The sequence below is a fragment of the Arachis stenosperma genome, chromosome 10, assembly GCF_014773155.1.
Source record: "Arachis stenosperma cultivar V10309 chromosome 10, arast.V10309.gnm1.PFL2, whole genome shotgun sequence".
Lineage (NCBI taxonomy): Eukaryota > Viridiplantae > Streptophyta > Magnoliopsida > Fabales > Fabaceae > Arachis > Arachis stenosperma.
Window position 1 is genome coordinate 129,464,740 of NC_080386.1, and position 15,438 is coordinate 129,480,177.

At 29.0% G+C, this 15,438-nt stretch overlaps 2 protein-coding genes across 2 annotated transcripts; one reads left to right on the forward strand and one right to left on the reverse strand.

Annotated features, from left to right (window-relative positions):
- Positions 1-260: 260 nt before the first annotated feature.
- On the reverse strand, positions 261-3,317 carry LOC130954711 (uncharacterized). The gene is made up of 5 exons (XM_057881470.1): positions 3,127-3,317; positions 2,622-2,797; positions 2,053-2,151; positions 1,795-1,946; positions 261-858 (listed from the first exon to the last, which is right to left on the reverse strand). Exons 2-5 carry the CDS (start codon positions 2,790-2,792, stop codon positions 471-473), a joined length of 810 nt encoding a protein of 269 aa, XP_057737453.1. The 5' UTR covers positions 2,793-2,797; positions 3,127-3,317; the 3' UTR covers positions 261-470.
- A 3,878-nt stretch (positions 3,318-7,195) lies between these two features.
- Positions 7,196-9,290, forward strand: LOC130955002 (uncharacterized). Its single transcript, XM_057881784.1, has 2 exons — positions 7,196-7,625; positions 8,374-9,290. Exons 1-2 carry the CDS (start codon positions 7,309-7,311, stop codon positions 9,239-9,241), a joined length of 1,185 nt encoding a protein of 394 aa, XP_057737767.1. The 5' UTR covers positions 7,196-7,308; the 3' UTR covers positions 9,242-9,290.
- Positions 9,291-15,438: the final 6,148 nt, after the last annotated feature.

Sequence of the window (15,438 nt, forward strand, 5' to 3'; positions counted from 1 at the left end):
CCAATAAAAAACATATAACCACCGTACTCATTTTTCGCTCGTATCTCTCTATTTCTGTTCACAAACTAAATCACATTGCACCTTTTGCTGTTTTTTATGGTAAAGTTGCTTAGACACATGGAAAGCTCTAAGCCAAACAGAACAGAACAATGTATGATATTGGCTGATTAGATGAAAAGTGAAAAAGGTTTACAACTACAAAATCAAACTTCATAGTGGTTTCACAATGACATACATAATAATTTTATAAAAGAATGATGTTTCAAATTTCTATTGATAAGTACCAAAAAGAATAAGCATAAATGTGGAGAAGAGAAGGCATGTAATTATGCATTTCTGTTAAGGTTTAATCCCCAACCAAAACAAACAATGGGGAAACAAAAAAGCCCATATATTACAATTCTCCAGCATCGACAACCAAAGAATATTATCACTAAGAATTGCTTCTAAGTACAGTGAATCTATTCCCACTACAAAAGCCAGTTGATTGTAATGTTGCCAAGCCATGTGAACAATGGAAACTGGACCAAAGCAATAAACAGCAAGAGATAGTGGTGTCTGCTTGAATCATAACTTCTCACCTCTGCGAAAAGGACTCTCTTCATTGTTTTCACCAAGAATACTCCCATGCATAAGCAGGTCCATGGCATCAAAAAGTAGTAAGAGTAACCCAATATTATTCTTCCAAGAACGGCCAAACATATACCAGTGAAAGTATAACCAGCATATGCTATAATGTCTAGCAGTGGCGCTTCCCCACTACCCAACGAAAGTAATGTTACTTTTAGCAGTGACGCTTGCATAAACCAACCAAGCAATCCCTTGATGAATAACAAGTTCAAAGCTTCTGGACTAAACCTGGACATAAATATTATACAATACCATTAAGAAACTTTGAGAAAACATGGAGAGAAGCTAGAGAGTGAACAAAAATGAGTTATACAGACTAAACTAAATTCTCAGTGTAACAAATCAGAGCACAATCGTGAAAAAATTCTAAATAAAAATCATGAAAATAGAATTCACAATCTCTGTAACATCTAAGAAGCTCAAAACTTCTAATGCTTCCAATTAAGTTCTTACAGAATGTTAGACTGAAACATATTAATAAATTTTCGACTTTGGAAAAAAACAATTTTAGTACTTCAAACATAACTGGAAGAAGGGAAAAAAGAGTCATGACACCTGGAAACTACAACACATTATACACTGATATACCGAAGTTATTTGCAATGAAGAAATTTTCTAATGTTAAGCACTTTCAATATAACTTAGAGCATCATCTGTTTCATTGCACCACCACATAAGAGGTATTGCAATTCCTTACCCGCCACATTATACCACACAACACACAGATCCTTTTCACATAATCATTTACCAACACTTTAAAATAGAGCAATTCTGTTTCATAATACATGGTTGAGACATTAAAGCCTAAAGGAGGGAAGTAGATTGATCATTTAAAATTATCCCTATCTACAATAGCACATCAGACATTAGCTGATATTTTGGAAAAATTGGTTCTGAAAATGCAACCTCCGGAACTGCTGTCATAGCATAACCACGAAAGTTTAATGTAAAAACAATGCATCTTAAGCTATGCTTGCACTTTTCTTCCCAGGAGTACTATTTATTATGCAACATAGAGAAAATAATTGCAATATAAAAGACATGATATTTTACACAATCAGGTAATATAGCATCATAGTTAATCCAAACTTGACACTAATAGAGCATGCCATTACCGAATACTCTAGCATGAAAATGAAAGCAAGGAAGAGAAGATTCACGTACTTTCCATGAAGACCCAATGAGAGGCCCGCGAGAACAACATAGGTACCGAATGCCATTAATGGAATGTATAGATCTGGTGCGTTTATGTCATAAATTGGTGGTTTATAGGACAGCCTGCCACCAACTGGTTCAGTAATTCTAGTCCAATGACCCTGAACAAGGAAAAGAAAACAACAGTATAACCAACATGTACATGAAATAGGATAATAAAATGGAAACCAAAGGAAAGATGCAGGAGGGAGTAACATTACTGCTTACCCGATGCAGGAATGGAAACAAAACCACCTTCAATTTGTTCTTGACATAATGGTCATTAACTTGAAAGTAGTATTGAGGGTCAGAAAAATATCGACTTATCTGCCATTTAATAAAGAAGATTAATCAAAATACATAAACATTGAATCCACATCTTTAGAGAATATCTATACTTAAAGTAAGCAGAGATAGAAAATCAAGGTATATAATGCTATTTATTTATTTATTTTTGGTTTATCCTTTAAATCTGAAAGTGAGAAAATAAGCCACATATGAAATAGATTGTAAAAGCAAATAAAAAAGAATCTCAAACTTTCATTAAAGTATGAAACTAAACTGAGAACTCTACACACTAAAGTGCCAATTACACATCAACTCTGAAAATCAACAGATAAGCACTACAGACATTAGATCAACCACTTAGAGATGATACATGATCAAATGATTAAGCTTCAACAACATCATGTTTAGCTAAATGTAGTTTCTTCCCATCATAATGTTGAAATCATGTCCACAAACATCTAGTAAAATAAATTCTTTGCAAAGAACAATGGTAGAAGAATGAAACTTACATTGCTCTGGACATACTCAGAACTTGATCCTAATATTTTCCCTCCATAAGCACCCAATCCACCTCGAATGAGTCCTGAGCCAGCAACATTGAATGCACTCCCAAAAGGATTAGGTTGCGAACTCGCCGGAGGCTGCGGTATTCCGGGTTGCGGTCCAACATTATTGTACATTCTTGCTGCAATTACCACAACAAAACAATAAGCACCATAAATCATTTCCACATATTTCATATTGCATAGTAATAGACATTCTTACAAAAACCGATCACAAGGGTTCAAAAAATAACATTACATGCAACTAATTGATTCGGTTACAGAGAACGATAAGTACGAAGGACTCAACAGAACCAAAGCTCATAAAACCCTATTTCACCAAAAATAAAGAGCGAAATGAACGTAGATTCGAGATCCATCAGAGAAGCAATAGAAATTTATGGATCGCATGTAAATTAGAAAACAACGTAATCTGTCATTCGAAGAGTTGTGAAGAAGGAGGAGGAGGAACCTGGTAGTAGATTGGTGAGATGGAAAAAATGGCGCCGGAAACAACGAGAAGAAGAAGAAGAAGAAGAAGAAAGAGTGTGAGTTGGGCGAAGCAGATCGGATCTGAGATATGGGAACTGAGAGAGATGAGCCTTCTTTGTAACTGCTACTCACACCATACGCAAATTCAATGTTTTTTCTTTTTCTTTTTCTTTTTCAAATAATATCACAAATTGGTCGGTAACAGTTTTTTTTATTAAATAAATTAGATTGTAATAAAAATTTCGGATAAATTAATCTTTAACTAAGTATTTTTATCGGTAATAAAATTATAGAAATATAAATTTTTTTAAATTTTATCGATTTTGTCCTGATATTATAGATTATGACAAAAAATTTTAGAATTAAATTACTTTTACAAAAAAGTTATAGAAGACAAAAGTTTTTATCGACTAAGAAAATCAGAGTCTCTGTAGATTAAAAAAATTAACTAATATAATTTTTAATTATTTTTATGGGAAATAATTTAATTTTTTATTAATAATTAATTTTAATATTCATTTCTAAAATTTAAAAGAATTTAACATATATACTTTTATATTTGATTAGGTGTTAAGTTTATTGCACAAATTGAAATAATTAAATTTTATGTTTAATATTTAAAAATAATTTTTTTATCACTATGTGTATAAAAATATAATTAGATATTAGCACCAAAAAAATTATATTAATAGTTATAAAATTAATTCAAATTATTCTTTTTAAAAATAATTAAATCTTGATTCTAACTTTTAATCATAATATTAGTATTATCTTCAAATTATATGTAATAAATATTTGAAGAAAAAAATTAAAATATATATTAAAAAGATAAGCAGTAATATGCATATAATAATATTATTATTATTTTTATTTGAATTATATCATTTTGTTAATTTTATTTTTTTTAGAATATAAAAGTAGAGAAAAATAGAGAATGAGAAAAAAGAGAGAGAAAGATAAAGAAAAAGAATGAGAAGAGTTTGTTAATTTTGGAAAGAAAAATTTTATTTTAATTGTAATAAAAAATATCTGATGATATATTTTAATTTATCAAATTATTATTATAAATTATAAATTATATATAGAACGAAGAAAAAGGTAGAGAGAAGTAAAAAAAAGAGAGAGATAGATAAGAGAACGTTTAAAGGGAGTTTATTAATTTTAAAAAAAATATTTTTTTCAATTTTAATAAAAAATTGTTATGTGACATATTTTAGTTATTAAATTAGTTAGTAATATGTAATATATAATATATAATATAGTTATATTTGAATTTCAATTTTAATATTTTAATTTAATTTGAATATAATTAGAGAATGTCACATTACATATTTTAATTATTAATTTTATAATTAGTCATTGATAATAATATATAAGAAAGATAGAGTGAGTGAATGGATGAGAGAAATAAAGAAAAAAAAGAGGAAAGAATGAAAAATTCTTTAATTTTAGATGAAAAGATTTTATTTTAATTGAAATAAAAGAGTGATATGTGGTATATTTTGATTGTAAAATTAGTAATATATAATAGATAATAAATTTTTTAAATATTAGATAAATTAATTTTAAATAAAATAAAAAGCATACTAATTCTTAATATTTTAAGCAAACTAATTATGTGTAAGCAAAAATATGTAGTTACTTTATATTTTTGTTTCCAATATTTGTGTTTTAAAGGTGAGAGACAATTTCTTTTAAACAAAATTATTATGTATACACTAATATCAATCATTAAAATCGAACAATGAGTTAGATAAATTTTGATAAATTTTTTAAAAATTCAATCCAATAATATTGTGGAGTTATTTGGAGGTTCAAAGGTACATTCTACCGTTTAGATCAATGTTAAATTTAAAGTCCACCCATAACCCATTATCTTCTTGATGAACGCAAAGAGTATGTATGTGGTGCTCTTCAAATTTAATAGACTCGTAAAGTGGTAGAAAATACAACGTTCCCTTCGAAGAAAGAAAAAAACTATACAAATTGGGCTCTTATATTGATGAACGGGGATGGTTATTTCCAAAGATGATTTGTTCATATCATCAAAATGTGGCTCTAATTATATAGCAAAGAAAGGAGTTCGATATCTCTATGATAAGTTTTAAATTGAAAATATCATTAGACACAGGATTCTTGTGTATTATTCAACAAATTCTTGGAATTATTAAAGAGGGGAAAGGGAAGAGAAGATGATTTGGAAAGTTGACAGTCCACTAAAATTCATGAAGCTTCACTAAATAGAGTAGACAGTGGTGCTGCTTTATCTTTTTTGGCAATCCAAATCATGCTACTTTCACTATCTATTTTAAATTTCTAATAAGATAACAACTAAATAATTTAACAAATAATTACATATTCTTATGTTTGCATCTGGGTAATTATCCTCAAACTTCAAGGATTTAAGCAATTTTTGTTGCATTCGATATTATATTGTGGAAATTACATTTTTTAAATAATAGTAACATGAAAATATTAGATAAACAAATCATTTTTTAACTAAATCAAACAAAGTATTTTTAGATATATTTTTTTTTTATCTACAGCATACACGCGTTCAATTTCAATTTCAGCATCTTCTACGCTTTCTTTTAAATTAGTTGGATTTGATTATCAGAAGTATTTGTACACGTAGTGTCACCGATATCGATAATGATAATGATAATAATAATAATTTATATAAAGTTGTTAGTAGATAATTGTGAGATGATTTAATATGTTTGATTAAAGAAAAAGTATATGGAACCAAGAGGTTATTAGTAAAAAAACTAAACAAAATCACATTAATTTATATTAATAATTAATTTTAAGTTTTTTAAATTTAAAATTTAAAAAATTTAAAATCAATTAAGTAAACTTAATTAAAATCTATAAAAGTTTTCTTATTTTCTCTCACATTAACTTACCCATCTCCAACAATCACACAGACATCTTTTTCACGGTCAGACTTCTTCCGCCTCCCCACTGCGATCCACTCCTCTTCTATCACCAACATCTGACTCGTTGGATTCGCCATCGTCAATAAAAACCGCTTCCCTTTCACGAACCAGATCGAATTTAAGGTTATACTCATATTTCTTTTGGTTCTTTATGTTTTTCTGGGAGTTTCTTGAGTGTTATGATCTAGTTCCCTAATGCATCCTTTTTGTGTTTGGACACACTCTTTTCTTATTTAAAAAAAACATCTGTAATTATTAATCTCTTTGGAGATTTGAAATGAAGGAAGAAGAGAGTTTTATTTCCTTTATCTTTTCCTTCTAATCCAGAAAAATAGACAAAAATTTTCAAGTGGCATTTTACTTGATTTTTGTCATGTGCTAATTGGTATTTATTATTTGCTGCATTGTTGAAACACAGGAGTTAAACACTATTGAGTGCCGAGGATTTCATCACATTGTATGAAGAGATTCTACCTTGTACACAATCGTTTTGGAATATTAGGTGTCGTTTTGATGATTAAAAAGACTGCAAATTATACACTTGCTCTTAATTAAAAGGAGTCCTTGAACAATTACAGAAATATATAAAAAAACATTCATTTAATATGAAAAAAATATCATAATACTTAATAAAAGAAATATCCAGTTATATTTTAGCAAAAATAATTAAATATCTATAAAATTTAAAAAAATATATGAAATTCTTAAAGAAATAGAGACATTCACATTTGCAATACAAAAAAATTCGAAAAATATATAAAAGAACATCCATTTAGTATGCGAAAGAAACATTCTAATACTTAGTAGAAGAAACATCCATATATATTAACTTGTAAAGATTTTGGATTCACCCAAAGATATTTGGCTGGTTTTTGGCTAATATCTTTTTAGTTCTCTAGCATTGCTCTTGATTAAATTATTATCTAAGTACAATTGCATGTGAATTTTTTTAAAAAAATATTAATAATAATAAGTAACGAAAATAAAGTGGACAGAAACAATTGAAAGTAAAAGCAGAGTAGTGCTTTTTTCCTTTAAATTCTCTTTAATCCTTTACCAATTAAAGCGTATAGAGTGTAGTATTTCCATTAGCACCATGAAAGTGTGGCTCGTTTCTACTTTAATTTAATACGTCCTCTCATTTTCACATAACTTCATTAAGAAGCAACTGAATCTGATAAATCCCAAACATATTTTTGTTCTTTCTAGCACACTGAATAAAGATGTATGTGACTAGACCTTTGTCTATGTACAGAAGATCACCAAGTACTCTTGAAGTGGCAACACCGGATGCTCCATATTCCGGTTATTTAGTGATCACCGACGAGGAAGCGGAGGCGGAGGACGCGTGTTGTTGGCGGCTATGCCGGCGGAAGAATGTTAAGAGACTGCCCTTCCCTCAGGACAAGATCTTCAGAGTGAGCCACTCATCAGAGTATCAGCAAACTTCAGACACTAAGGTTTGGTTTGTGCCTGTGCCTAATCACCCTCTTTCTTCCAACCGTTACTATATCATTAGAGCTAGAGGAAGATACAAAGGGTACGTTTTATCATCTTGTTTTCTTCAATCTTCATATGAACCCTTAATAAATCTCATGCTTATAGTTATACCTATATATTTAGGGTCTTTCTAGTTTCTAATTTGGCTATACATGCTTAAAAAATGAAATCATTTGTACAGAAACTTTAAAGTAGCTTTTGGTGAGAGACCTACGAAAAGACTAAAACTGAAAGACAGAGACTAAGAGATAAAGATTGAAATAAATCTTAGTATTCTGTTTGGTACAAAATGGGAGACAGAAATTAAAACAAGAATGACTCTAATTTAATTTGCACAAAGAATAAAATTGAAATTAATTAATTGGAATGAGAGTATTTTAGGTATAAAATGTTATTAAAATTTCAGTCTCTATCTCTAAAAATTTTAGTCCCTTGTATCAAAATCAACAAATATGATATTGAGTTTCAGTATCTTTCAATCCCTGTCTCATTACCTCAAAACAAACGCTACCTAAGTTCACAAGAGAATATTTGTTCGGTTATAATTTTATATAATTGTATACAATGATAAAACTTAACTCCAGTCAACTTTATATAAAATTAATAGTTAAAAGTCGTTAAATAATTTGACTGATTTGACGGAAAATTAACTACACTCGAGATTCCACTGTTTTAAATTATTTGTTCAGCGGAAACTTATAAGAAGAAACAATTATATATCTAACATGGTTGTAATATATGGTTGAATTTTATAGTGATAATGCTGGAAAAATGTTATGATATTGTAGGAAAGCTTGTAAATGCTCAAGAGAGGGTGACACTATCCGTTGCTGCTTCAGTGATCTATTGAATGACCAAAAACCAAAGCCTTTCAACTTAAAAGACTTGTATCAAATCTTCAAGATTCATAGTCACCACACCGGCGGATTCTTTGCTAAGTCGATCACGCCGGACGGCATACCTCCCACATTCCTAAGAAAGAAAGGTTGGAGACTCCGAATCTCCGGCTCATACCGATCTTGCCGACTAAGCGAAGCGCTAGGCGTCGACGCCCCCCTCAGAGAACAGCTTCCTGATTTTAACTTTACAGTTTCAAGAAAACGCTCGCCTCCGGTGATAGTTGGAAAATGGTACTGTCCATTTATATTTGTAAGAGAAGGGAAGAGAGTGAAGAAACAAATGAACAAGTCCTTGTTTTATGTGGTCACGTTGGAGCAAAAATGGGAAGAGATTTACTCTTGTGGAAGTGATGAAATAAGTGAAGAGGGTAATTTGGTAATTGTGAATGCATATGTGGAAAGAGAGGTTGCTTTAGTTTCAGGAATGGAAGCTACAAAGCATTCAAGAAGTGATTGTAACAGCATGTTTTGGTTTAGAGCGGTTAATCCATATAATAGGAGAAGGGTGAGTGTGGGGTTGAGTTCAGCAATAATTGAGAACATGAGGTGGGTTCAAGAGGCTGGAGGGTGGGTTAATGGGAATGGGAGAGAGAGGGTTGTGAGAGTGAGAGAAGAAGTGAAGAGTGAAAGTGATGAATGGCAAAGGTTTGCTTGTTATGTTTTGGTGGAGAGTTTTTGTCTTAGGACATTAGAAGGGAGGTTAGTCATTAGATATGATTTTAGGCATACACATAAGATCAAATATAAATGGGAATAAACCAACTTAAGCTGGTCGAATCTTCAACTTATTAATCTGTTTAAGTAAATATTAGAATTTTGAATTTTGTATTGTATATATAGCAATCCATTAATTAAAAATGAACTTCTAAATGAAACTCAAACTCACAACAAATTATTTCTTAATCTATCAAGTTAAAAAATAATAAATAACAAAAAAATATAAATGAGAATAAGAATGGCCAAAACAATATTATGTTGTACCCAATAAAAAAACTAAAGATTTTAAATTTATCTTTAATTGGATTCAAATTGTGATTTTTAGTTGAGTATTTAAATGGAAATATTTTCATATAAAAAATAATTTAATATATTTGTTAAAGCAATTTTATATAACACATTTACATATTAACTCCATATAAACTATAATCTTTTTGAAAAACATGTTTTTATTTGAATAACTATTATTTTTTATTGTTATAAAAATGTTTTTAATAAAGGATTTAAGTGAGGAGATATGTCTCAATCTAAATAAATTATGAAAAACATCTAAACAAGTTCAAAACTCTTAAGTGTAGAATAAAATAGAGTGATACTGCACATTTAAGTTTTTTGGCAATTAAATTTAATTAAATTGATTTAAGTCTAATAAAAACTAGCTTTATTATTAGCGCGTGTGAACACGCTATCTTTTCATATCTTTCACTTCTTTTTTGTATTTTTCTTCTTTTTCTTTGTGTTTTTTTTCTTTTTTTATTCTTTTATTATTTTGCTATTGCTGCATTTGTTTTGTTTTCCTCCTCCTTTTTTGGTGATTTTTGCAGCATTATGTATGTTTTTTTTATTTGATTTTCTTTTTTTATTTTTATTCTTGTTACGATAATAAAACAAAAGAATTATGAGAAGTTGAAAAAAAAAAGGTGATGGTGATAACAAAAAAGAAGGCAAAAATGGGTTTTGAGTTACGTATAATTTATCAAAAAATAACGCCGAAACTTTTTTACCATGACATAGAAGTTTCTTAATTTTAACACCGAAATTTTTTAATTATGACACTAAGAGTGTGAAATAAAAATAATAAAAATGTAAAAGAAGAAGAGGTAGAGAAGGAGAAGTTTTGAAATGTTGTTTAATTGAATGAATGTATGTTTACTCTTATTGAAATGAATTGTTGCCATAAATAAAACTAATACTAAAATTTTATAATTTTAACATTGAAATTTTGTTACAAAATATAGAAATCTCTTCTTTAATACTACATTTTTTGCATCTTATTCTTCTTTCTTTTAAGAGTATTGCTTCTCTTGAATGAACATGTTTGTACTATATTACAATTTTATTTAGTTGAATGAATGTAGATTTACACTTATTGGATTGAATTTTTGCCATAAACAAAAATAGTACCTGAATTTTTTAATTTTAACACCGAAATTTTCCTTCAAAAATATAGATTAATCTCGTCTTTAATGTTACATTTTTTTGTTCTTATTCTTCTTTCTTTTTTTCTTCTTTTGTTCTTACTTATTTTTTTAGGATTATTGCTTCTTATATTAGACTTGAATGCACGTTTATTGGATTAAAATCTTATACGTACAATAAAAAAGAATAAAAGAGAAAAAAGAATATTGTAACGATAATGATGATGACGATGATAAAGAAGATAAAAAAAAAAAGAGGAAAACAAATTCAAATAAAAAGAAAGAATGAGGAAGAAGAAGAAGTGACTAGCAGAATAGATAACAACAACAACAATAATAAAAAAAAATGAAAAAAAGTACGCGTGAATATAAAAAAAGTTATACAATTTTATTTGATTTAGTCTGATAAACAACTTAATTGTAAAGTATTTTTAAATAAAATATATTACGAATTATGGTTAATAAAAATATTTTTATTTATAAAAATTTCTAAATGTGTGCTAATTTTTTTTTTTTTGGACAAATGTTTACTAAAATTTAAATATTACGAAAAATGAGAATTTGAGCATGGACTACGAAATCCTTCCCAGAAGAAAAATGGCCCATTGGGCTGAAATTTATGAAAGTGGCCATGCGCTCTCTTTAATGTGTTTGTTGGGTTGTCTACTAATACAAATTTACAATCTGGCTGGTACCCTCTCTTTAGGGTGTATGTCATTCGGTCTAGTTTGAAAATTTGATTTGGATTCAAACATTTTAGAAGTTAATTTGATGTAATTTTATTAAATTTAAAGTTGGATAAATAATTTAGAAGTAGACTCTCTTATTATTTAAAATTAAATTCGAATCAAAACAAACACAGTTTCACTTAATTTCATATGCATCTAAAAGAGACAAAAAAATAATATATATTTTAAATTAATTTTAATATTATATTAGATTAATTATAAGTTTATTATTTTATTTTTAATCATACTTATCGAATTAAAAAATAGATCAAAAAAGTATGAAATTAGAATTTATGAACAAATTTAAGTTTAAATATGGATATTAATTTTTCAATAATAAATATGATTTTTTCTTCTCTATAAATAAGTGCATCATAATTTTTTGACATAAAATTTATAAAAACTCCAATTTTATTGGTCTAGATCCAGTTTTGGTGTGACTTGAAAGTAATGTAATTTTATCGGATCTAGAGACAAGTAAAGATTTAAAAAATAGACACGGTTACTACTTAAGGTCGGATCTGAATTAAAATGAACCCATCTTTATCAGACTCTATGTACACCCCTAGTTAGTAAATGGTTAGGTGTGAGTGATATTCGCTATAAAAAAATCATAATTTAATAATTAAAATAAAGTTTTAAAAAATAGTATTATATTATATAAATACAAATATTAAAATATTTTTTGATGGAGTCTTAATAAAGAGTAGATTTTCTTTTTTTTAATTGTTTAATAAAATGTAATCTTTTATAATTAAATATTTTTTTTACATTTTTTTGTGGTATTTAAATAATGTAAAGTAAAAGATTATACTTTATCAAATAATTGAAAAAAAAAATTGAGATGATCTATTTTTATCTTAACTCTTAACTTTTGCCATAAAAAATATTTTAGATTAATATTTTATTTTTATACTATTAAAATTTAAAATTTAATATTTAATATTTAAAATTATTTAAATATTAATAAAAAATAATAAATTTTATTAATTAGATAATATTATCAGTGACACAATAACTCATAAGACAATTTTGTGAAGCCGATTTTATTCGTAAATTATTTTGAATTTTATTTATTTTGAGAATAAAATTTTCATATATAAGAAAGAAAATTTTCCGCCACTACTCAAGTGTAAACTACTTAACTCCGCGAGAATGGCAGTTATTTTTAAAGGAATTTTGCAGCAGTAGTTTTATCACAGAAGAATAGAAAGAGATAGGGGTGGAGCCACATATAACAAAAGAGGGGCAATGGCCCCTCCCAAACTTCAAATATTCTTTATAAATTGTGTACAAATTTTATTTTAGCCTTCCTTAAAAATTTTATTTTACTCTTTTTCTATTATAAGATTAATTTTTGACCCCTTTCTCAACTTCAACCTAGCTTCGCCCCTGAAAGAGAGAAAGGGAAATCGAAAAGTTAAAGAATAGAAATCTTGAATTTAGTTTACAGTAGAACAAAAATGAGTCATGTCAACAATAGAGTTTTCCTTCCCTACTTATATAGCACTCTTCAAATCAGGATTAGTTCTCTAATCATAATTAATCATCCTTAATCTCAACATCCCTCCTCAAACTCGAGCTTGGCCTTGGGACAACTCACAGTTTGAACCTCAGGCTGTCAAAGGTTTCGTAAGAAGATCAGCAACCTGGTCTGTCCCTGGAATATGCATAACATGTAACTGTTTTTTATTTATCTTGTCTCTGATTAATTGTACTTCAAGCTGGAAATGTTTAGTCTTGTCATGTAACACAGGATTTGCCATTAACAAAACAGTGCTTAAGTTGTCACAATATATCATTGAAGCAGTTTGAAGCTTGACATCTAGTTCTTCTAACAAATGCTTGAGCCATTGTACCTCAGCTTCACAAATTGCTACACTCCTAAATTATGCTTTTGCAGAGGAACGATTTATAGTTGGTTGTTTCCTGCACATCAAAGAAATTAAGTTAGCCCAAAATACACACAATACCCTGACACTGACTTTCTATATTCTAGATATGCAGCCCAATCTGAGTCTGCAAATCTATATAATCTCATATCATCGCTTCGGTGCAGGACTAAACCATAATGTTGTGTGCCTCTCAAATATCTTAACACCCGCTTTGCTGCCTTCCAATGAGCCAAGAGGGGAGAATGCATAAATTGACTAATTTTTGCCATAGTAAAAGAGATATCTGGTCTTGTGATGCATAAATATTGTAGAGATCCTACAACAATTCGATAAAGCTTTGGATCTTCAAAACTTTCTGAACCTACCGACAACAATTGTAACGAAGAAACTATAGGGGTTGGCATAGAACTAGCTTGCGCTATCCCTAATTTTGACAATAAATCTGTAATATATTTTGTTTGTGAGAGATGCAAAATTTCATTTTCAGTTTTGTGAATTTCAATCCCCAAAAATAGCTTAAGTCACCTAAATCTTTTAATGAAAAAATAGTGTCCAACTTCTTAATCATGTCAGCCACACAATGTGAATTATTGCCAGTAATTATAATGTCATCCACATAGCAAAGAATATAAATAATTGAATTGGTATGTTTCTTGATAAACAAAGAATTATCAGACTTGATATTCAAAAGAGTGCAAAGTGGTGCTTAACTTAATGAACCACTCTCTAGGAGCTTGTTTCAAGCTGTAGAGAGATTTATTCAACCTACAAACATGTGTGTCATACTTTTCTTTAAAATCAATCGGCTGCGACATGTAGATTATTTGATGTAAATCCACATTCAAAAAGGCATTGTTAAAATTAAATTGCCTTATCACTCAATTTCGAGAAAGAGGTAAGCTTAAGATCAGTCTAATTATTGTAGGTCTAATTACCGGACTAAAAATTTGTTCAAAGTCAAAACCTTCTTTTTGGTGAAAGCCTTGAGCCACTAACCTAGATTTATACTTGTGAATGGATCCATTAGGGTGTCTTTTAATGGTAAAAAGCCATTTGCAACCTATAATTTTTGCATTTTTTGGCTTAGGCACTAAAGACCAAGTATTGGTTCTTTGTAAAGCTTGAAACTCTTCTACCATTGTCTCTTTTCAACAAGGAATACTGAGGACAATATGAACTATTTTAGGAGGTTGTTCATCACTAGTTTTGAACCGAATAGAAGAAAAAAATACTTTTAGTTTAGATGAACTTGTTTTAGACCTTGTCATCATAGCATGAGTATTGTGAGGAGTAATTGGTTGTGAATAGTGTGATGTTGTAGAGGGTTGAGTATTAGAGGATTCTATAGGTAGAAGAACAATGTCTATGCTAGAAGTGGATTGTATTAGGCCTTGTGGCTGTGTTGGAGTAAGATTGTGGCTAGGACCAAAAGCATCCTCTAATTGATGGCTTGGATAGTCATTAGTTGTGACAAAAGAAATACCTTTAATTATATGTGAACTAAGTAGAGTGTCTTGTTCATTTAAGGTGCATGTATTTTGATGAGTGGCTGAAGTGGCATGTGGAACAATAATAGAAACAGGATACTTTGAAAAATAAAAGGAACTATCTGCATCCTTCTTAGTTAAGTCAAGCTCATTAGTAACAGATTTAGAGAGAAATAAGTCAGAATAAAGAAATTGAGATTCATCAAATTTAACATTCCTAGTGATATATATTCGTCCATTGGGTGATAGACATTTATAGCCTTTGTAATTAGGGGCATATCCAAGAAACACACACTTATGTGATCTATAGTCTAATTTATTCTTATTAAAAGGTGTAAGAAGAGAAAAACATGTGCTACCAAAGATTTTGAGAGATTGATAATCAGGTTTCTGTTTAAATAAGACCTCAAAAGGTAATTTTTGTGACAAAATAGGAGTTAGTAACCTATTTATCAAATAAGTAGCTGTAATAACAGCTTCATCCCAAAAAATCTTTGGCATTTGAGCAGTGAATAACATGGCTAAACTCATTTCTATTAAGTGCCGATGTTTCCTCTCAACTCTTCCATTTTGTTGGGGGATATATGGACATGAAAAATGATGTTGAATACCTTCTTGTGCAAGATATGTAGAGAAAGTTTTGGAAGTGTACTCACTTCCATTATCTGACTGTAAAGTCTTTAATTTGCAATCAGTTTGGTTTTCTATA